The 23992-nt window shown below is 44.1% G+C and overlaps 1 protein-coding gene across 7 annotated transcripts in view; it reads left to right on the top strand.

Moving 5' to 3' along the window:
• The window catches only part of Cacna1e (calcium voltage-gated channel subunit alpha1 E), a 492139-nt gene that overhangs the window by 448701 nt on the left and 19446 nt on the right, over positions 1-23992 (top strand). For 5 of the 7 annotated variants that reach the window (XM_026787573.1, XM_026787575.1, XM_026787572.1 and 2 more), the window contains 9 exons: positions 1194-1277; positions 2014-2139; positions 6312-6377; positions 10123-10214; positions 10769-10934; positions 15566-15693; positions 20429-20525; positions 22532-22637; positions 23423-23530. In XM_026787573.1, coding sequence (XP_026643374.1) covers positions 1194-1277; positions 2014-2139; positions 6312-6377; positions 10123-10214; positions 10769-10934; positions 15566-15693; positions 20429-20525; positions 22532-22637; positions 23423-23530 — 973 coding nt within the window. Of the gene's footprint in view, positions 1-1193; positions 1278-2013; positions 2140-6311; positions 6378-10122; positions 10215-10768; positions 10935-15565; positions 15694-18609; positions 18707-20428; positions 20526-22531; positions 22638-23422; positions 23531-23992 lie in introns of all 7 variants that reach the window. The other 2 variants (XM_026787576.1, XM_026787571.1) reach the window with 1 other exon arrangement.

Raw genomic sequence — 23992 nt, 5'->3', positions numbered from 1 at the left:
TGGGGACATCGCCTTGGGCTCCTGGGAGCCACTCTAGGTTCAAGTCTCTTGCCAACCCTAAGGTGGCTCCCTTAACTAAAAATTGTGCTTCCGTGCTCCCCTCTAGGGTACATGTGACTTTGGGATCAGATCTCCCTAAACCTTAGTTTTCTCACATAGAAAACAAGAATGACAATAGCTGTCGTAGAGTCTTAAATATGTGATACTCATTAAACCTAACCTCTCTCTGCACATTCCCCCACCTGTGGCATATCTTCACTCTTCTGGCCAATCCCTCTATTCAGTACAATAGAAACATGGGACATTTGGTACTACCTAACGGTCAGACCCACAAGAGGAACAAACGAACTAAAAGAGCAGCAAGGGTCAGGAACAGATGCTAAAGATAAAGTGATGGTAGTTATGAGGGTAGGAAGGGGGGCCCTTTGGTAGTACTCCAAAAACTCTTATGGTACCTGATGCCCAGGGGCAAGACAAGTGGTCGGTCAATTTGGAGATGTGGGTGTCCTCTTTTAAAGAATGTAGTCCAAGTTTTGTGCTATCTGAAATCAGGTGGACATATCATGCATTCTGAAGCATTTCTGGGTCTTTTGTTTCTCCCACATATAGTATTCAATCAATCTCCTATTTTCATAACTACTTCCCTGCTTTTTGTATTAAACTTAATCACACCTCCTTACAAGATGTAACAGAAGAGCAGCGGGGTGGGAGATGGAGTCTACTCATCCTGCTCAGTGGAGATTCGGAGCCTGTCTGTGACTTTTAGTCCCAATACAAATAATTCAGAAGTTTAAAGTTGTATGATGCTTAAGGCTTAACAGGTGTGTACTTATCCCAAATTCTCTGAGGTATATACATTATAAATGTAAAACTTTTTATTTGTTGATCAAACTCAGTAGCATGATTGAAAAATGTTTTCCAATTAAAAAAATCTTATGGGATTTTTAGTGACAGCTTCAAAAATATGGTTTTCAAATAGTTGTAGAACTGTTTTTAAAATGGGGATTTCCCAAATTAGTAAAGGAGAAAGAGAATTCCGGGTTAGAAACAGGAAACTGAGCCCAAAGTTAGAATGAACCTATGCATGAATTGACAAGTTTTAATTCCAAGTGGCAGAGTTATATAATAAAAGATGTCTTTTCTTTCTTCTTTTTCCATTTTCTAATGTTCACGTGACCGAATTCACTTGGCAGAACTATTTCCGAGATACCTGGAACATCTTTGACTTCATCACAGTGATTGGCAGTATCACAGAAATTATCCTGACAGACAGCAAGGTGAATGGTTCATGGGAAGCCCCATATTTAAGCTGGATCCTGGAGCAGCGTTCAGAAAGGATCCTCTCCACATAGGGTCCATGTATAACTCACCCAGTCGAACATGGCCCCTTTGTGTTAGGAATCCACTTTCTCCTTCCTGAGCATTAGCCAAAGGATGCAAATTTTGGGGTGGTAGGTCTCTTGGAAAGCTTAGCTACATTTGCGTCATTCAGATAGCAGACATTGCATGGGGTAAGTGAAACAGAGGCTGTAAGAAGAAAGTAGTATGCAGTGTATGGCTAAATTCTACAAAAAGAACCAGAATTGTCTTTGACCTCAGCATTGTTAGACCTGAAATGTTTCTCTAAGTTAGCTCCTCCTAAAGACTGTGTGGAGAACTTTATTGTAATTACTGAATACCAGAAGCCATTGTGTGCTAGGGGATTACCAGCTCTGCTCTTTCAGCATCGAAGTGCAGACTTCAGTTCATTTGGCAGAGGTTAGGGAAGCCAGTTTTCCTCCCGTGTCCTGGGATACCCCTGTACCCATCTACCTAGGAGTAGAAAGGCTGGACTGGGGGTCTTAGAGAGAGACGCCCTGGGTGCTTCTCAGCTGGAGCCGGGTTAACCACAAAAGACAGAGACTGCCATCTATTTTGTGATCTGAATAAGGAATAAATGTGAAAATACCAGTGCTTAGATCTTCCTAAATGAGCATATTGTCACTAATTACATGTTTCCTTTTGGTCCACCAGCTGGTGAACACCAGTGGCTTCAATATGAGCTTTCTGAAGCTCTTCCGAGCTGCGCGCCTCATAAAGCTTTTGCGTCAGGGCTACACCATTCGCATCTTACTGTGGACCTTTGTGCAGTCCTTTAAGGTAAGCGGCTCACAGAGGGTGGGACACCACCAGACAACACGGCGGCAGCATCCTCCTCGCCCCAGTTCCTTCCCCTGTGAGCTCATAAACTTCAAGTTTATTAGAAGCATAAATACAATAGTTCTCATATAGCATAGGCTGAACAGCGTTCAATTTATTTCTACATTATAGAATCTTATTCTAAAAACTAATATATCTCTTTGACTTTGTAACTTGGGCCTTTTGTCTTAGCACTGAGACAGGGATATGCTTTATGAAGTGTGTGCTATCCTTGGGTAATCTAGATTGCTCTTAATAATCCTGTCCATCCATAAATTCAACCTCTGTGGCCTTACAGTGATCCAAACCAACATAACTGCACAATCTTAAACTCCAACCTTTAGAATTATGAGACAAAACAAGCCTCTTCATACATTTTTGTTTTGTTTTGTTTTGTTTTTTGAGACAGGGTTTCTCTGTGTAACAGCCTTACTGCCCAGGAACTAGCTGCGTAGACCAGACTGGCCTTGAACTCACAGAGATCTTCCTGCTTCTGCCTCCCAAGTGCTGGGATTGAAGGTGTGCACCACCACAGCCCAGCACTTCATACAAAATTTTAATCAGTAAAGATAGGCTAGCATGATGTTGAATAGGTAATCAATGTATAAAGAGATGAGTGCATATTTTCACTCTATAATATTAATTAAAATGTAAGTATAAAAATTAGTATTTTGAAGATAACATTACTCTTATATGTTTCTAAAGATTTACTTATTTAATTGGGGTTTTATTGGGGGTGTGGGTATTCTTACAACATCTGTTTTGGGTCTAGAGCTTGCTATGTAATTCAGCTAGTTTTGAACATGTGATCCTCCAGACTGTGCATACTGAGTTCTTAGATTAAAAGAATGGGGTATCACACTAAAAACAAAACAAACATTTAGGCCGGCCTCCCATTGTCAGATGTTGTCAGCGTTTTCATTTCATGAAAGTTTTTTCAGAGAATGTTTTCTACTTGTACTTCTTAAAAAGATTCATGTGCAATCCTCCCGCCTTCACCTGGGCATCTCCTGAACTACTGAATGTATGGTGTGCTGCTGCCACACACGACTATTTCTCTTACACATTCTCATGGGATTATGTGTAAGTCTAGGTACGTAAAGTTAGTTAAAAGTTGGTGCCTGACAACTACTCAGTGGTAGCAATAGTCACGAAGGTGCTCAACAAATAGCACACATTAGATGTCTTTGGGGTCCAGGGCTCGGGTGTATTTCTCTTCTTTTAATCAAAGTTTGAATTAACACATTAAAAATAAATTTGATAAAATAAAGTGGCTCAAAACTGACAAACCATAAATTTACCACATTGTCTTCCTTCTTATATACTTAGAGTACAGGCACTAAAATCATGGTATGTCATCATTTGGAAAGGGAGTTTGTCCCAATTTTTCCTTATTTACTTCCTTATCTGAATCATTAGAGTTGAGATGGGAGACCAGTTCTAAGGATGTTCAGGCTCCAAGGTATAGCCTGGCCTTTTCTACCCTGTCAAGAGCCAATTGTTTGCCAGGATTACTGCCACAGAGGCCTCACCTCAGTGAACTCTGGTTTACCAGAGTTAGATGACAAAGGAGAAATTTAAAACCTTAAGAATCTATCCTCTGAGTCTCAGGTGAGTTCATATTTAGGATTAGAAAGACCAGCTGCTTTTAGAGCTGGTTTTATTTTATTTTTATTTTTTACTAAGAGGACTGCCCATCAAGCTTCAGTTGTTAGCGAGTCTAAGAAATGCATGTCATCCTGTCATGTGTTCAGTCACTCAGCCTCTACGACAGTGTCCTATTCAAGTAAAGGAAGTAAAGGATGCGGCGTCAAAAGCTGACAGCCAAAGGGTTGGCATATTTAGTGAGTACGGCAGAGATGGGAAGGCAGGTGAATCTGAAGCCCAGCGGTGTTGTGTTACAGATGGATGTTTCCTCTTCAGGACAGCTCTGGGATACAGGACAAAAGCAGACTGCTTAACAACAAAATGAAAAGGCCACTTAGGCAAATACAAAGGGAGAGATGCCCAGTGTAAAACTCTGGCATTGTGTTTACCTACTCAGACCCAACTGTGAGCTTCATCCAGTTCTGTCTCAGGCCCTGTTTAGAACTTCATCCTTCCCTTCTCTTTATTTTGTGTTAGAATGTACTGTGTTTGTAACAAGAAAGGAGAAAAGGGGCTAGGAGATGGCCCTGGATTTAAAGCACCCTCTTCTCTTGCAGAGGACCACGTTTCAATCCTAGCAATCACATGGGGTGGCTCACAACTACCTTAGCTCCGACCCCAGGGGATCCAACATCCTCTGGCCTGCACAGGCACCTGCACATATATGTGCATATAAACTTATGCAGGCACACATATATACACATAAATGAAAATAACAAATAAATAGTCTTTTAAAAAAAAAGGAGAACAGATGGACTCTGGTTTTCTCTCTAAAGCTGAGAGTAGGAAGATGATCTGGGCCTGGAGGCAAGCCGAATGGGTAGAAGAGGGCAGCCCTCCAGGCCCTACTCCCTATGCCAATCCTCGTGAAAAGGTGGGCATTCCTTTCTCGGGATCTTGAGAGTCAGCGCTTTATGGCAGAGAAGCCTGCCCATCAGCTTTCAGTTACATTTGGATTTATCCTCAATTCAAGTTGTAAATCGTCCCTCTTGGGGCTCTTCATTCTGTTAACTCTGCTGATAAGCTCTGCCCTGTCCAGCCATCTGAAAGCCTTTGGCTGGTCCCCTGGGACTTGTGGTGTGTACGCTCATGACAAGACAGAGACTCATGATATTTCTCATTTGTTAAGTAACATTTATTCCCTTCTCAGATCTTTGACGGAGTTGAAGATTATATAATTGTAATTACTCTCTACATTATTTAGACTTCTTGTGATAGAGTGTCTGACAAAACTTTTGTTCTCCATATTATTTGTTATATTTATTATTATTATTGTTTATAGTTGTAGTTAGTTTAGTTCTGTCTTATTTAGACAAAAGGGGGAGATGTAGAGAAATGTGGGAATGATTTCTTATTAATAAAGAAACTGCCTAGGCCCATTTCATAGGCCAACCCTTAGGTAGGCGTAGAAAACAGAACAGGATGCTGGGAGAAAGAAGCTGAGTCAGTGAGTCACCATGGTTCTCCAACTCCAGGCAGATGCAGGCTAAGATCATTCCTGGTAAGCCAGCTTGTGGACTACACAGAATAATAGAAATGGGTTAGATCAATATGTAAGAGCTAGCCAATAAGAGGCTGGACTTTTGGGGCCAGGCAGTGTTTAAAAGAATACAGTTTCCGTGTAATTATTTCGGGTATAAAGCTAGCCGTGCAGGCGGCCGGGTGCTGGGGATGCAGCCCCGCCGCTCTTATTTCAACACACAGTGGCACTGGCTGCTGGGGAGCTTACTGAATGGTAAAGAAAAGGGAAATCCATGCCAGTTCTGGGGTCACCACCCGACTGTATTGACCCATCCTATTCCCAATCCCAACTGCCTTGTGTCTGCCCATGTCCTAGAATATCAAGGGCAGATCCTTGTTTTCTACTCCCAGACTGAACTGCTATGATCCTAAAGTGTCAGTAAGCATACACAATATGAATTTTTAAGTTTTTTGTCACATGTGGCTTCATTACAGCTTCATAATGGCTCTTAGTAGGCTTTGGGGCAACTTATATAAGAATACAGTAAAATATTAAAAAGATTAAACACTAGAAAATAGTGTTTCATGGGAAAATAAAAGATACTTCTGGGAATGGATAACAAGGGGTCCCAATTATTTATCTTTGTCTCCAAATTTCCCACTATGACTTCTACATTAGGTGTAGGAGCGGGAGGGACAAATGCCAGGGTCTTGAAGCCCAACCTAAATTCTTCTTATTTAATTTGGATCACAGTTGCTAGGATTATTAATCTTCTGCATGTCAAGTGAAATGTCTCTGAAGCCCAGGAAGCTTTGCTAGCTCTCTTTGGAGACAGGGGTCACAAATCTGTCAGAAAACTTGGGCATATTTTTTTTTTACAAAAAAAAGAAAGAAAGACTGCTCCAAACAGAATAGCTCTAACCAGCAGAGTGCCAGTCCAGATTGAAATAGCCTCAGGAGAAGACCAGTGCCTGCAGGAGCAGTGCTCTCCTGGGTTAATTCTTCTCTCTTGCTTCCATTATAGGCTCTCCCCTATGTCTGCCTTCTGATCGCCATGCTTTTCTTCATCTATGCCATCATCGGGATGCAGGTGAGTGGGTACACCAGTGGTTCTGATGGGGCAGCAGCTGCCTAGATTGTCTCTGGCGGGTTTGCAGATGTTTTGTATGGTTCTGCTTGACTAAGAGGCCTCTCTGAAGTCTTACTGTACTATGACCTTGGGAATTTACATGAGCAGTGGGTTCCCTAGGGATTCAGGATCTTTGGGGGATTCATCTGAGGCTTTCCAATCATGCTGCTGACTTAGGAGTAGCTGGGCTTCTGTGGCTACAATAGAACTAAGGTAAAATGACACCATTGTTTTCCCAGGGAGGGATTCACTATTGTAACTGAGTAAGGCTTAATTGTTTCTCTTGATCTCTATTACTTGGACTTGAGCCTAAAAGAAGGCTAGGCTAGGCGGTTATCCCAGCACTTTGGGGTAGATGAACTACTTCTATAAATAATAAGCATGCACCCCCTTAATGTATCTGATGGGGTACACAGGCTTTCTGTTTGTCTAAGACAGGCTTCCTTCTGACTTGAAATCTGCATGACCAACCCCGCCCTACTCCCACCAAGAACTTTGGCTGACATTCCCCTGCAGCCTGGACGCCTTCTCAGAGGTCTCTCCACCTGGAGCCAGGGCTTCAGGTTCCAAGCTTCCTGAGCAGTAGCCTTCCCTCGATTCTTTCTGAAAGGCCTCTCTTCTCTTTGCTCCTCTCTCCTGCCTTCTTGTGCTCACTCTTCCTCGAACTCTATGACCAGGGAGTCTTGTTCTCCTAAATCACAGGAGGATGTTCAGCACCCAAATATGTAAGGTCTGCTTGAGAGGCAATGTTTTTCCTTCTCCAAGGGTCTTTCAGTAGAGATGTAAAATGATGTCAGTAGCATTAGAAACTGAATTGCCACAGAGGCAATGAGTTTAATGCTCATTTGATATCTCAAGACCCTAACCAACTCCCTCCAAACGTCATATTCTAAAGCTGAAAACGGAAAGTTGGTTTAATTAAATTGTGGATGCCTAAATTTCTGTATGACATAATAGCTCTGACTCCTTTCATCTTCAAGCAAAATGATACCATCTCTAATTCTACTGATAATATCCATACTGATGCTGACAATGCTGTTTGCCATTTACTTCAATTAATTTGGTATGCCAGACATGGTGTTTAATGTATGTCTATATGCAAACATACACAATACAGAGAAAAGGACTAGGTATATGATTAGCATAATCAGAATTACTGAGTTGAGTTTCATTGTTTCCACTGATGTTTAACAGGGTTAAGCAGCCCTCACCTTGTTCAGACTCTCGGGTAATTAGCTAAAGAGCTGATAGTGAGATCCAGCTGTGCCGCCACACAACCCACGTGCTTACCTCTGTGCCTTCTCACATCCCATCAGACAAACAAATCCAAGGATTTCTTTAACTTTTCAGTGGGACCTTGGAACTGCTCAGTTATAAATTATAATATCCACAATAACTCTAATGTTACCACATTTAGCCCTCTGTCTAAAACCTCCCAACACCATTTCCACAGAGACAGGAATGCTATTGCCAGTGTGACTTGCATCAGGTGGCGGTTCCCACCTTGGTCCATCACAGAGACTGAATGCTGTGCCGATAAGTCACACACCCGAGCGTGTTACTAGAGAGACCCTGGCCAACGTTGTCATCGCAAAACAGAAGGGCAAATGGGTAGCAGAAAGGTTGCGGATAGATATGAATAGCAACCGAATGTGTCTATATGACAAACCATTCTGAACTTTCAAAGTCTTCTCAGAAGACAACTTTGCAGAACGAAGGAGTTTCTGGCAACAGGTTGTGAGAAGTGATGCTGTGGCCTTGGCTCTGTGGCTGCCCAGCTGTGTGAACTTGGTTAAATTACCAGACTCCACTGGGCCTTAATTCCTCTACTCATAGAGAAAAGTGAGCTAAACATGAGCAGAGCCTTCTACTTCTGCAATTCCACGTGGAGATAGATGTAAGCTTGTACTGCCCTGCAACTTTCGAAAGCAATCCTTCTTTCTATTTATTAGTCTTTAATGTGGGTGATAATAGGCTGGGAGGACATAAAAAAATGTGCAAAGAAATTTTAAGGTACACCACCTCCATAATAAATATTTAGGACTTGAAAATTATCTTAGAAAATATTTGGAGTAGCTGTGCTTTTTTTTTAAATAATTACTATGTACAAAATCATAGTGCATTCTCTGACCACTTCATGGAAGTATTTGAGAAAAGTCTAGGGTACAAAAGCCCTGTGAACTGTGCAGGTGTGATAGATGGGCAGGTGAACTGTGCAGGTGTGATAGACAGGCACAGATGACACATTCAAGCTGAGGTCTTGAAGAGAAGAAAACTTGAACTGGTGAAGGATATATGACATGAAGTATGCAGGACGAAGGAGATTTGGTTGCTTCTGTGGGGTTTTTAGTCACGTGTCTCTTGAGGCGTTCTCTTCTTATCTGCTCTTTCTCTTCTTCCCTCTGCTGCCTGACTTGCCACCTCCGTTCTCCCTGAAGACAAGTAGTATTTGGGTTTTGAAAAAACAGCACCGAGAACAAATTCCCAAAGCAGGTGTCAGTGGGAGTTACGAGAGCAAAATAGCTGGGGGCAGAGATTGTTCCTCAATTGCACATTCTCAAAACTGTTAGGGGAAATGTGTTCCATTTAGCATACATCAAATAAACTGAAGCATACCAAATGCAGGCTGGAAATCACCTCACAGGGCCAGCAGAGTGACCCTTGCAGCAGTCAGTTGTACCAGCACCAATTTGGATCAGTCCTGACCTATGAAGCACAGGTGAAAGGAAAAGGTGCACTCTTCTCATTGAAGCATCTTGGAGTATTTATCTGAATCAATCCCTGTGTATGGATGAAGATTGCTGAGTGTTGCCTCTTTCCATATGAATGTCAGTGGCCAAAGTCCAGCAACACATTAGCAACATTCTCCCTATAGGCAGGACTACCTGTTTTCTTTGTCTTTCTTTCTCTTTTCCCCTACTCCCTCCTTTATCTTTCTTTCTTTCTAGAGCTCTGGACTGAAACTAAGGCCTCATGTATAGACATTTGGGCTACATGTCCAGCCCTTTTTCATGTGTCCAATTATCCTTATCCATCCTATCATATCACCTAGACCTTGCTTTTAGCTTACACCTAAGTGATCTCTGTTGGTGAGATTTGTGTCAGTTGGTGTGTGTGTACAGATGTATGTGTGTTCATTTCCACTGGCTGGAGATTAACAACAAACTTCTGAGACTTGGATCTCTAAATAAAAACATATCTAAGGAATGTACAATTGTACTTCCATGATCTGATCTGCTTGCATATTGAAAGATAGCTTCTGCTCAAACCATAAATTACTGATATTCCCCTTCATGGATATCAGATATAGGAAAAGAGGAGTAATTCTTTCTCTGCCCTCTTGTTGTAGAGCAAAGTCCAGCAGCTTTCATGGGTACCGTGGAACTTAAAAACATCTCTAATTTAGGCATAGGAGAAACTATGTTTATGTAGAGTGACCTTAAAAGATTTTCATTTTATCCAATGCATGGACATTGCTAGCATTAGTCCCCTCTGCTGTACTGGAGCAGTGGGGAATGTAATTAGTCTCCATATCAGGCCAGGAACATGGTGTCTCCAGCTCTGATACTCCGAGTTATCTATTTCAGAGGCTGCCATGAAGAAGTCTTACATGTCGCTTTACCTACCCTGCCTGTGTATCTAATGGTCATGTGCTGGACACGTGACACAGCTCAGTACAGCTCATTGATCTGTTATCTCCCTTTAGGTATTTGGAAACATAAAGTTAGATGAGGAGAGTCACATCAACCGGCACAACAACTTCCGGAGTTTCTTTGGGTCCCTCATGCTGCTCTTCAGGTATCTGGATGACCCGCTTGTCCAAGCTGAAGATCTCATGGTCTTCATGGGGAGAAGCACCTGGAAGGAGGCAGTTGACTGGCCTCTTGATCTCTTAGTTCTGCTCCGCTGATCCTATTAGGATATGTAGTGGAAGGAGACGATGCCTTAACTGGCTTCTCCGTGATTTAGAAAGTTTCATCAGAACCTTTAACTTGGTAGTTAATTTGTCCATTTCAACTTGTTCTCCAGGGTTCTGGAAGGGGAGATGTACATAGCTTCTGACGCGAACAATTTCAAACCCGGAACCTTGAGTGGCTGCATTTATGTGGAGTCTTGGGGTTCTATCACTATCTCACTCCTATCAGATTAGACCCTCAACAGATGGAAAAGTGGGTGGGGAAGAAGAACAAGAGGCGCTTTGTTGGCATTCTGCATCTCCATATGGAAAATACTAAAAGGTCCCAAAGGGTTAAGAAGAAAGCCCATAGGTCCTATGTGTGAAGGGAAAAGAGGCCCAAGGGTCAGTTAGAACATGAAGACTTCTTCTTACAAAGATGGCTTTTTGTGCTCAGGAGTGCCACGGGGGAGGCTTGGCAGGAGATAATGCTGTCGTGTCTCGGCGAGAAGGGCTGTGAGCCTGATACCACCGCACCCTCAGGGCAGAACGAGAGCGAGCGCTGTGGCACTGACCTGGCCTACGTGTACTTTGTCTCCTTCATCTTCTTCTGCTCCTTCCTGGTGAGCAACAGTGGGCCCTCATTTGAGGTGTGCCTACCTGGCACTCCTGATAAATGGGGTGGGGTTGGGGGGCTCCTGCCGTGTCTGTGAATGTTCTCTGCCTCCCTTTGCTCCCTCCTCTATTTCTGCTGTCTCACACTTACACTCCAAGCTGTGGGACAGATCATTGCCCTTGGGGGTCAAGGTGCTCCTCAGAATCCTTGGATGGGTGACTCATTGGTTGAGGTCTTTGCTGCTTCAGTAGAAGAATCTTTGTGAGACAAGATGAGGACTTGAATGTAGGAACCATGCACCAAGCTTCCTGTCAACTCTGAGGTTACCGGGGTAACTCCTGTCTTTTTTGTGTCTTGTTGCAGTTTATTTAATAACGAAGGTTTATGTCTGTTTGGGAGACTTTGTTTTTAACTGTTTATAGAATGGTGCTTTGAAAACAGCAGCTTATAGGGTTAATAATAGGCAAATGATGATCCCATACGGTGTAACTGATGTGATTCTCTCCTGACTGTGGTGCCATTGAATTGGATGGCAGCTGGCAGGCTTGATGGTGTGAACACACGATTGCTTTGGGTGTTAGTGACGATTGAGTTGTATATGTAGAACATTCCCACGTAGGGAAGTGGTGAGAGGCCTGAAATGCCCTCTTAGTTCCTTCTTTTGCAGAAAGCATCCAGAAATGTCTTCCCTGCACATCAGATTAGCCATGAAATATGGAATAAATACACAAGGTGGCACCAGAACAATAAAAAGGTTACTGTGGTCCTTCTGGCCGCCCTTATGTCCCTCAGCTCAACTTCACTGCAAAGGCCACTGGCTGTACAAAGCAATTGAAAACCAAAATAATGCTGCTGCTCAAAAGTGGTACATTGGAAAGTAACTTAACTGTCTCATGCCCAGGCATTTCTGTCTTTAAGACAATCTGACAATTCAGCATTCCAGTGTCACTGAGGAGCCTGTTAAGCCTGGCATATAGGTTAATGCAGGGAGTGAACTAACTGGAAGCTTGCGGAGCCCCCTTTTTGGTTTTGGCTTTGTTCCCATACAGCCTTGGCTAAGACATTTCCCCTTGTATGCCTCTTTAAAATGGTATAAGCATGTCTTGATAGGGCTGGAGAGATGGCTCAGTAATGGCATTTGCTGTGCAAGCATGAGAACCTGAGATTAGATTCCCAGAAGCCATGGAAAACGTTGGATGTGGCTGCACAGGCACCTATAACCTCAGTTATATGCTCCTCAGTACTGTGTGAGGAGCGTACAGAGGATCATTGGGCTTTCTGGCCCCAAGCCTAGCTACAGAGTCAGTGAGAAACCCTGTCTCAAAGGAATCAGGCAAGAGTGATAGAACAAGGTACTCAGTGTCCTGCTCTGCCCTCCCTGTATACAGCATTCATGCACTCATAGTATACACATGCACACACATGCAACTCACACTTGGCTTGACAGCAGTGATATATGCACAGAGAGATAATACATATATTTCAATATACTTCTTTTCTATGGGTATAAAACCTTTTCCAATGAAAAAGAATACAGAACTGCTTACAAATCTGAAAGCACAATGCATAATAAAAATAAAGCACAATGTATGATGGAAGGAACCTTAGGTTTAATGCATCACCCCTTCAGCCTGCTACTAATTCAAGTAGCTACTAATGACTGGCACTGACCCAGCACCGTGGTAGAACTGTTAGCAAGACACAGTCTCCATGTAGCTTCCAGTAAATAAGAAACCAGCACACAGGCGATTAACAATCATTGATAAAGACAAACTGGAAACCGAAAGAGGGGCACATATACCTCTCAATTTTTATCTTATATCTCTTAAGTGTTTGATGATAAATATTTAAAAGAAACCAGGGATAAAACTGGAAAATTAACTGGAGGCTGTAATGGTACTTTTAGAATCCTGAGCTGGAGGGTGCTACATAATTCACATTAATGTTATTTTTAATGAGGCTATATTCAGTGTGGGATGACCTGCCTTCAAGTCTCAGCCCTACGTAAGCCCATCTTTGTGACCTTGGGCAAGTCACACACTCTTCAGCTCAAACCAACCACTCAACAGAGATTTCTGATGCCCTTTGGTGAGACTGGCCATGTGCTGGGAGCTCAGAATGCGGTTATGAATCAGAAACATTTATTTTCTCAAAGAGCTGATAGTAATTCAAACTTCCTCACAAAGGGTTAGAGCAAGCATGAAAAGAAACAATAGCTGTTAACACACACAGCACACTGTTAAAGGCTGCACAATTACGAGGCAATAGCAGTGCTAATAGTTATTATGAACACTAATAATAAGTGCTCAGAAGGAGTATTAAAAAATGTGTAGAACACGGAAGACATTCATAATCCAGGAAGCAGTTGAATAAAATCATTGTGGCTCAAATCTCAGTGGCAGAGAAGCCTGTATTGAGTTAAGCTATATGAAACGGCAATTCTCAAAAAAACAGCATCTTAACCAGAGAGATGTTGCTTTCATGGCAGTGAAGTCTGGAGGAAGCTGTCATGTTTGTTATGATGGCCTGACAATGCCTCGTTCTTGCATCATCTAAGGAATGTCCTTCACCCTAACGCTAAGAGAATAAAAAGCCAACCTCCAGCCATCCATCTGTATCGTAGGCAGAGGTAAAGAGGGGTCCATGCAGTTAGGATATACCCAGCCCTCTCCATGTAGCAAAGACTATATTGCAACTGTACCTCCTGTAGATTGTCTCTGTATCCTGGAGACCTTGCCTACATATCTAGCAAGTCCACGAGCCCAGCCATTTAACCTAGGAATCTACAACAGAGACTTCTATTTCCTCATTACCACAACCAATTGTTCCATCAGATAGGAATCTTGAATTTTAAGTTAAAAAAAGACCAGATACAGCCTAAACAAACCTTAATATGGGGCTCAGACAGCATCGCCAGGACAAATTTCATTTTCCTTTTCCAGCTTTCTGTATTCATCAATATTTTCCCCCATGTGAGTGTCTTCATCAAATACTCCATCTATTGGTTACCAGATAGCTGTAGCACTAACTCTGGACATTATATCTTCTCATGTTCAAGAATAACACACAGAGAGAATCACATCTCTTACCCAATGCCCTTTCATGGGCTTTTGTTGATTTCCCACTCATTGTGAGCTAAGGAAATATAGGATTCCATGACTGGGAGAAGCTTAGGTCACAGGATAGTGCGCATTGGACTACAGTAATAGGGACAGGCAAGGGCCTATACTAGGAATCAAGCAACCAATGACACTCTAGGAACATGACGGAACTGATGACTCTGGTCAATCCCTGTCTTTATTATTGTCCTTGTGAATGGTTTGGCCCAGGAGCAATTCTCACCCTACCTTCTTGACCATTACCAAGCTTATTTGTATAGACAAATATCTCTTGGCTCCTCTTTGTTTAACCATCATTAGTAGTTCTTGCTGCTTATAGAACAGTCTAGACTATAGCTCATGAGACTCTATAGCCCATGGGCCAATCTGATTTGCACCTGGTTTTTTTTTTTATGGTTTATGAAGTATGATTTTTACATTCTTAGATGAGGGAGAGACAAAGAAAAGATGGATAGTATTTTCATGGCTTATGGAAATTATATGAAATTCAAACCCAAATCCATAAACAGTTCCAAATCCTTGGAACTCAGCTACGCTTGTTGATACTTCTAGTATCTGTGACTGGGTGTTGAAATACCAGATCTGATGCAATAGCTCAAGCAGCAAACAAGAATGTCTGGCTAGTTGGCGGGTCTTGGTTTCGACTGTAACATGGTGACATGATGCTTTTGTGATCTGGCACTTGGCCCTGCTCTCCTTACAGACCCCTAGACTGTCCCTGCTCCTACATATGTCTGTGCACATTCATGCTGTCTCCTCTGCCTCTCTGTGCTTCCGTGATCTGGTAAATATAACCTGCTTCATCGTGCTTCATTTCAAGAATCAAACGACTTCTCCATGTTTTTTAGGTACCAGAAATGGCCTTTAGATGCTGTTCTGCTTCTATGGTCACTGCTTTCATGGCTTTGATGATTTGCAACTTTTTCCCATTTCCAATGTATCACTGTCTTTTCTAAACACTAGTTACCTCTTTAAGAGTATTCTTGTAACAAGTTCTAGTGAAGGGCTACTGTGTTTAGGCACTATGCTAGGCATAGGGATGTAGTTCTGGACAAGCACTTGGTAATCTCGGGAGCCAGCACCTGAGTCAGTGTGTTTGACAGGTACTGGGTACATAGTAAAGATCGACTAAGCAAGCACAGAGGACAACGGGCCCGTGAACAGTCAGCTTCATATATTCTTTATATGTGCGCTCTAACAGTACTTTTTGTAGACCCTTTTTGTGAAGCAGCATGAGGAATGGACGCTGGAGAAGGAATGCTGCTCTCTGGCCTTGACTTTCTCTAGCCTGTAAGAATGTTGAGATGGTTACTCCCTCTGCTTCCACAAGAACAATTAAATTAATCAAACAGGTAATAAAAGGGAATGGAGTATTATGCAAATGAGAAGTGGCACAGAAAAATGAAGTCATTAATGCCCACACAATGCAATGTGCAGTGGGAATCAGGAAAACTAGTTGCATTCCACAAGATCTCTTGGCTCTCTCTTGTTTCTCCTAACTCTTCTCCTTGCCCTACAGATGCTCAACCTGTTTGTGGCTGTCATCATGGATAACTTTGAGTACCTGACTCGAGATTCCTCTATCCTGGGACCTCACCACTTGGATGAGTTTGTCCGTGTCTGGGCAGAATATGACAGAGCAGCATGGTGCGTAGGCCTCTTGGCCACCTAGAGATCGGGGGCTTCTCGATTGGAGTTGCTCAAATATTTGCCTGTTATGAAAGGGAAGGAAACACCTCTGGGTTGTAGCTCATGGAAGAGGCACTGGTATTTAGCCATTCACCAAAGTCTTTTTCTTCCTGGGCTTCTATGGCAGGCTGTACCCTTGTTTGCCAATGTCATTATACCCCGATTGCTTCACAACCAGGGTAGCTTCCAACCTCCTTTTGTTGTCATGAGTTACCAGGGGCTGGGTTAGGGGTTTCTAGGTCAATGGGACCTATCAGGCCACCATGGTTAGTGTTTTCCTCCTCATTCCTCTCAGCAGATATGGTTGAATAAAACTCTGATATTATATTTCAAATAATCAAACAAGTGGTTCTTCCAAGTGTTACCCGCTACACTTGTGGGGTTCTATCACATGGAACTGAGTTAAAGGCAGGAGCTGGCAGGACTGACTTTGCTGTCTTTCACTGTCCAATAGTTCTGATGTGATATGACATTTAGACTTTAGAGCAGGGGTCAGCAAATCACCACCTGTCAATTAAGTTTAGCTCATTGCTTTAACAAATATGGTTTTATAGAGGCACGGTTATAGCCATTCATTTAATCTATCATCTATGGCTGTTCTTGCCCTAGAGGAAATAGTTGTAATAAAGGTGGTATGATCCTCCAGCTCAAAATGTTTACTATTAAAGTATTGTCAAAAAACTCCACTGTTACAAAAAGTCTTCTGACCCCTGCTGCAGAAACACAAACAGTGTTCATCCCTTGCTGTTGAGGACAGGAAGACATTCTATGACTGAAGAGCTTGGCTGACCCAGGTCAACTTAGCTTCTGGGTCTTCACTCACCATTCTACCCACTCTGGTCCCCTCTTACAATACTCCAGGAAATGCCACCCTTCCCAGGAGGGGACCATGTTGCTTCCACCTGACACTCCTTTCCTAATGTGCAATTCTTCCCCAAATCTACCAACCTGTGAAGCTGCTCTGCCTGGGTTAACTGTTTCAGGGTGGTTGGATGAATTCCTTTCCCCTCTGTAGTAACGAGCTAGGGCACAGAGTTATGTAAATCCTTTCCTGGTACAGTGGCTAAGCAATAAATTTTCCTTGCTGAACTCAATCTCCAGCAGAAGGTTTTAGTATTCAACCGGCAGTGTCTTAGAGGACAGCGATGGTAGGCCTGCATCTTATCCGTTCTCTCACATTGGACAAGTTATGTAACCAGCTACCAAGTGATGGTAATGATGCCTGCCTAGCCTGGATTGTGTTTGTGAGCACGTTATTACCTCATGCACACTACTGTTAGGGTAATTGACAAAAATGGTCTGTGAATGCCATTTGGGAATAAGGAGATTTGCCATCTATAAAGCATAGACGGCCTTGATGCTGGATGCCTAGTCACTCACCTGACTGAAGAGAAACTATCACTATCAAAGGAGAGTGTTGCTCATCTAGCCTCATGCAGGTACCCTTGGACCCCGGAACCACGGCTTCCTTTGGTTTCATGTCGTCGGTGGATCCAAATGCCAAGTGTGTTAAAGATACTCCTCCTCCATTTCAGTTGCTGAGAAGACGCTCCACCGGGACTAATCATAAGACCTGGTCACATGAACTCAACAAAAAGACAAAGGGGAACCCCTTCTGTCATTTTGAATGTTTAGAGAATTAATACTTGTTCTGGTTACAATTTAATTGTCCTCCTTGGTAGAATAAGGTAATTGAGAAGAAATCAACAAAAGTACTCGAGTGAGAGTCTTCATAAGAGGAACTGGCAACAGGTTGTAGAAGACATTAGCCTATGGTCACTTGTGAGCACTCTACGTACTACTCTAAGAAGCAAAAATAAGTCGACACATGTCTATCTTCCATCCTGTTAAAGGATGAGACACTGAGACATACTGATGCACTACGGTCTGGAAGAATCCAGGAGAAATCAGCACCAAGTCAGGAAAAGGCTAGAGAGAGTGAAGTTGGAAAAAACATTAGCTTTGATGATTGCTCAAAAGGATGCTCAGATGGAGATAATGTGCTCATGGTTTCTATGAGAAACTCTGGCCTGGTCCAGGATCCAACTTCAGGTCCCATCGTGGCTTCCTTGTTTTGGTTCCTGACAGAGAAGATGTTTTACCCACTAAAAAGTAATCCTGCGTCAAAATTTTTCCTTTCTATGAGAAGCCAGAAGTCTCTAGAAGGTTCCTGGAAGACAAGGAAAAAAAATCAACTCTGGATCTTGAGTGGCGGGAATGGAGCTGCAGGGGAATGTTCCCAGGCTTCCACCCACATTGCTTTGTGGTCATGGATCTCAGCAGGCTCCTGTGGAATGGGGCAGAGCTTACCCAACTGAACTCAGGATAATCTGCCACACAGAGATCCAAAGTCTTTTCAAATTCTCTCATGGAAATCTGTTTCTTGCTAACGAGCTTAGTTGGAAATTTGTCTCTCACAATCTACAAAAAGATGCTGACTGTCCTTGACAGGTGGTCATGAGTAACTGATTAGAATCAGTGTGTGTGTGAAAGCAGAGTTTGATAGTCCACATGTGGGCAACCTGACATCTGCTCTGGACGTTGGTCAGAAACACACTGGCTGTCTTTTTTGCTCTTAGAAGTCTAGCTAGGGCTTGGGCTACTCAGGCCAGATGTGAGCCACAAAGGTATCTCTGGGCACCGTAGGCATTAGGTAGCTCCTTTTGATACTAGATGGACTCTGATTTCCCAAGGAAATTGCGACAAGTAGTTTGGCAAGGCAGTAGTTCTCTGGGGCTTATTGTTCTGGTCTAATTCTGTCAAACACCAACAAACTGCTCGTACCTCTTTTGGGCAGTCCCGGCAGGGAGAAGCCGTCATTTCATCCCCACCCTTCTTTAATATCTTATTAACTCACCTGTGCTTTCTTTACAGCGGCAGGATCCCGTATAAGGATATGTACAAATTAGTGCGGGTGATCTCGCCTCCTCTGGGCCTGGGAGAGAACTGCCCCTACAGGGTGGCTTGCAAGGTTTGCCTCCCAGTCCTCAGCCATGACCTGCAGTGGGATGCAGCATCTAACCCTCTCCGCCCCCTGCTCCACCACCACTGCGCCACATGAGGGAACCTTCATGTTGCTTTCCTTTGAGTTTAAAGAGGCCCAAACCCTCCCAGACCCAGCAGCTGCTGTGCAGGAAGAAGGGCACATTTAATGGTGCAGGCAGAAGAGAGTTAAGGACAATACGAAGGCCACTATAATTTTTTCACACATGCACACCAGTTTACTTTAGCCTGTACCTCTTACCGAAGGATCTCTCCCTTCTCCCGAATGTAGAAATTCTTTAGTCAGGCAAAGGGTTTTCTGGTTTCCCTTCACCGGAGCTTCATTAAACCACATGAGTCAAAGTGTGAGCCTAGTCATCCTTCCCCCAGGAGCTTTTGCCACGGTCGGCGATAGAAGCTGTAGGAGAGAGAGGAAGAAGCGATAGAGAATTGGGTGGATTTGGAGGCCATGAGAGGTGAATTTCACAGTACAGAGTCTAAAATGACCTCGGTAGACACTGAAGGACCGTGAATAGATCATTTGCCACAGGTTTCTGCCAGACACACTTGTAAAGGGTCTTCCATAATTGTCAAGTCACCAATTGTTGGTTAGACCAACAAGTTCAGAGATACAAATTTGAACTCTGCCATACCCTGAATACTCAGTATCCTAGCCACTCTACCAAGCCCAAGAGGGCTAGATAAGGACCCTGCTTCAGGTGCTATGGGAGGAAAGCAAAAAGCCCTGCTCAGGCAGAGGAAGAAGACCCGGGCTCAGGAAGCCTGTCTGCCTAGATGATGGATGGAGCTGATTTGGGATGGCGACACTGAGTCTGAACTCTGGAGGCTGGACAGCTGCCTCTGCTGTCGCTCTTTAAACTCGATCCTAGGGAAACCCGCAGCCGCATGTGGGAGAGCTGGGGAGGGTAGCATGGCATGCGAGATGCTCTTCCTCCTCCTGGTTTTGTTTCTTCTGTCCCCAGCATGCCATCAACCCTGGTGCATGCTGGGGAATAAAGAGCACTCTTTTTCACGGAGCCAGGTGGAAGCAACAAGGCCGACTTTCTGACCAGCAACCTCAGCCCACCACTTTCAGTGCAAGCCGCCACCTCCCGCTGCACACACACCACAGAGGGGGGATACACGACGTTCTGCCTGTGGGTCCAGGGTAGGGGACGGGCCTGACTTCTGGGCCAGCATCCCAGCCCCAGTAGGGGCCAGAAATTCCCACCCACGGCTGGAGCACCGTCTATCCGGTTTATACCGCTCACGCACAGCCCTGGGAATTGAAGACATGTTTGTGCTACTTTGCGGGTAGATGCAGTGAACTTCAAAGCCAGTGCAGAATGAACCGAGGAGGAGAAAGTGAGCCCCACCCCTACCCATCAGCACCTTCTGACAGTGTCAGAGGGACCAGAGGTTGTGACTAGTGTTCCCGGGTCTGTGTGGGGCGTGATATAAATCTGCACCAGGACGGAGTCACTTGTATGATTTGCCTTGATTAACAGGTTTCCTGTTCTTTTCCTGTTTGTCCATTTTGTTTTTGTTTTTTTCCGTTTCCTGTAATAATTTGTTTTGGCTCTCTGGGAATGCTGTTCCTCTCTCCTACCTACCTGTCTGCATCCTTCCTCTACCACTTTTCCCTTTCCCGGCCACTCCTACTGCCCTGCCCGTCTCCTACCCCTACTTACCCCCCAACCCCCATGAGCAGTGGCCGCATCCATTACACTGAGATGTATGAAATGCTGACTCTCATGTCACCACCGCTAGGCCTCGGCAAGAGATGTCCCTCCAAAGTGGCCTATAAGGTAGACAACCCCTTCCTTTGTTCTGGGCTAGAGACCGACAGAAAATGGGATCCAGTTGTGGGGAGGACAGATGATGGGAGGAAGCTGGGTTGGGGAGGTAGCAGTGGGACTCGAGGATTGAAGAGTCAGGAAAGGGTCCTGAAGATGCAGTCATGAAGGATACAAGAGTGGTGCTAGTGCTGTTCCCCGTGGACTGTTCACTGTGTTACTGTGTTTCTACACGTGCGTGGCTTCTTGTGAGTGGGCTACTAGAAAGGCGCTGCTAAGTGGTGTGTTTCCTTTAAAAGGAGGCAGAGTGGTGGCCAGGGAAATAATTGGATGGGCAAGAAAGAAGCCCATGACAAAAGAGCCAGGAAAGCTTACTGAGAAAGAAATGGTTTCACTCAGAAGCTAGGGGGATAATGGAATAATCCTTAAGGATCATTCCACAAGAAAATTGTAGAAGGAAAACTCCCAACAAATGTTTTCCCCCTGTGATGACATAGCTTCCTTCTAGAGACAAACACAAAAGAGGAATACGTCTTCAATTTTATGATTAACAGGAATGCAGCTTTTATCCCCCATTGGCCAGCTACCCAGTGCTCTTGAGAGGGCAAAGATGGGCACAAGATGTGTTCAATATTAGCTTTGCCTTCTTAAGCATGACCAAGTGGTGGGTAGATTGCTCGTGGTCGTAGAGCATCGTCTACTGGGGGTTATCAAGCTTTGGGGTCAGGAGTTTTCTTCTCCTATCAGCAATAGTTGCTGCTAGCTCCCCGGTGGTGTCTAAGTTGGCCAAGAACTCCAGAGCTTTTCCACTCACCTGGGCATACATCATAGCAATGTTGCCACTTCTCCAGAAGTGGGAATGATGAGACTCGGAAACAGACAAGAAACAACCTTTACACTCTAACACACTGTCTGTGGAGTTGCTTTAGGGAAGATGATCCAACTGAGTATTGGAGAGCGTGGTTGGTGAAAGACATGTTCCAACCACTACCAACAACTATCATGAATCATTACCCCCAACCACTGCCACCAGGACCCTTCTGCTGTTCTCCCCAAATTGTATTTCCCCAGAGAACATCTCACTAGAATGTAGACCTTAGGAACCCCCTCCACCCCAGTGCGTGGCTGCTTGTACACAGCACAGGGAATAGTATCTTTTTTGACACCCATAAGTACCACACTGTGCAAAATGAATTTGACTTTCTGGGGTGAGACTTGAAAGAATGAATTGGGAGAGGCATGGGAGGAGACTTGATAGAATGCATTGGGAGAGGCATGGGAGGAGAGTTTTACAGAATTCTAAAAGCAGGATACTCTCTGAGAAGTGGATTTGGCCATTTCAGTTGGATCCCTTCCTCTGGGTGAGGGAAACAAGGCCTGCCCACTCTGCTCCTGCCTGTACCCCCTTCTCTCACTCTGTCTTCCCTGCTTTCCTCGTTCACCCTCCCTTAGAGCCTGTTTGCACTCCCCGCCCCGCCCATCCTGCTCCTCCTCATCCCTTGGACCAATTGGACTTTCTGCATGTTCAGTCATGTGCTGGCAAATTCCATCCTTTAAAGACTCAAAAAGGGGGCACTAGGATACATCTTTCAAGTGAGATATGCAAGGCCAATTCTCTTCCTATCTCTCCATTGAATTTGGGGGTGTTCATTGGACAAGTAGAAATAGAGCACACCCCTGGAGCAGGGAGTGGAGCCACCTCCCAGAGCTTACTCCCTTCCCATCCCAATGGGAGATACTCTTTGCACTCCCCATGGGAAGGGATTCTACGGGGTGATTGGGAAACCCCTTTTCCTTGGAATTTGGCATCATTCCCTAGATAAACAAGCAGCGAATGAGCTTTGTGTGAGAAGTAGGGAGAACCAGGCTGGGATGCGAATGGGGAATCCTTGCCCTTCTTTTTTGTCTGTGCACTTGACCTCTGCACTTTCCTTCATTTTTTTCTTTAACTTTTAAACCAATGTGTCTTTCAATATATTTGTTTTTTGCTTGCTCTTTCTCTTTTCTCTTTCACACAGAGGTTGGTCCTGATGAACATGCCAGTGGCTGAGGACATGACAGTCCACTTTACCTCCACACTTATGGCTCTGATCCGGACAGCCCTGGACATCAAAATCGCCAAAGGTCAGATTAGTAGGTGAAGGAGAGAGGAAAGGGGAGGCAGTTATAACCTGAGCAGCTGCTATAGGATGGAGCAGCTGAACTGTAATCTAGCTGGCCATGCGCCCAATAATGCACTGACCTGATTTTACCTCTAACTCAGTAACTTTAGACTTGCCCTTTCTCTGGTAAAAATAAGTGACTCAGTACTCCATGCCTGGCATATATAATATAGCATTCCAGATATAATTCTGTAATTTTTCCCATACAGCATCTTTTCTCTACAGTCTTGGAAGGCTTCATAGTGGACACTGCAATGCTTTGCCTGTTATTATTCCTAATCCAGTGGTCTGGAAAGGAAGAGAAGCAGTCTATGACATCTATAAAGACTTTTTAGCCTGCCTTCTCCTGCCTTTTTAAAAATCAGATCACTTAGATTGTATAGTTAGGGTCAATGGGAGGGATGATGTGTATTAATGAGGCAGGAGTCTTCTTTATGACTGTCTTCATTTCCTTCTGATGTATTGAGCACCTGGGAGGCCATTAGAATCAGTGAGGAAGTTGATCTTGGCCTCAGCCTCAGATCCCTGAGGAAGAATATGCCTCCATCACTTAAAATAGGAGCCAAGGTGTATTCTGCTTCCTCAGCAGAAATGCTGGTATTGCCAGATCCACTGTTCACTCAGTGCCAAGGTTCCTCTCATCATGGGAGGTGCCATGCTGATTCAGCTCCTGCCCTCACCCACTCCCCAGTCATCAGTATTCTGTGTCAGTTATGATTGGGTTATTAATAATTCATATTATCCTAGGTGGTGCAGACAGACAGCAGCTAGACTCGGAGCTACAAAAAGAAACTCTAGCCATTTGGCCTCACCTGTCCCAGAAGATGCTGGATCTGCTTGTGCCCATGCCCAAAGGTGTGGTGGCTCCTCCTTCCGATTGTGCTTGGCACTGTGGCCCAACATACCAAGGCCACATCTTTTAGGGAAACCAGAATGATCAAGGAGACAAAGGGATCATTCCGTTGCCATTAGCAAACTAAGTCCTCACTCCTAAAGTACTTTTTTAATCACAATTAATTGAAACTAACTTCTTAAGCTGAGTCACCGTGGTTGTGAATGGCATTTTCTGGATACATAGCTCTCTCCTTCCACATGAGACTGTTCAGTAATCCCTAGTACATCTGGGGAAATGTGTTGCTACTTGGACATGAATATCTAGAATGATATAGGAGGTAGTACTTATTAATATATTTCATACTATCCAGTACTGTTAGCACCGCCGTCACTGCAAGGATCTCTTCACTCTATATCCCCAGAGCCCTAATAAGCACTAGATGAATGAGTGGCTGAGAGTGTAAGTTTGCTTTGGAGAGTGGG

This window comes from Microtus ochrogaster, assembly GCF_000317375.1.
Source record: "Microtus ochrogaster isolate Prairie Vole_2 chromosome 6 unlocalized genomic scaffold, MicOch1.0 chr6_random_2, whole genome shotgun sequence".
Classification (NCBI taxonomy): domain Eukaryota; kingdom Metazoa; phylum Chordata; class Mammalia; order Rodentia; family Cricetidae; genus Microtus; species Microtus ochrogaster.
The sequence above is the reverse complement of the archived record's forward strand: the minus strand, read 5'-3'. Positions and strand labels throughout refer to the sequence as shown.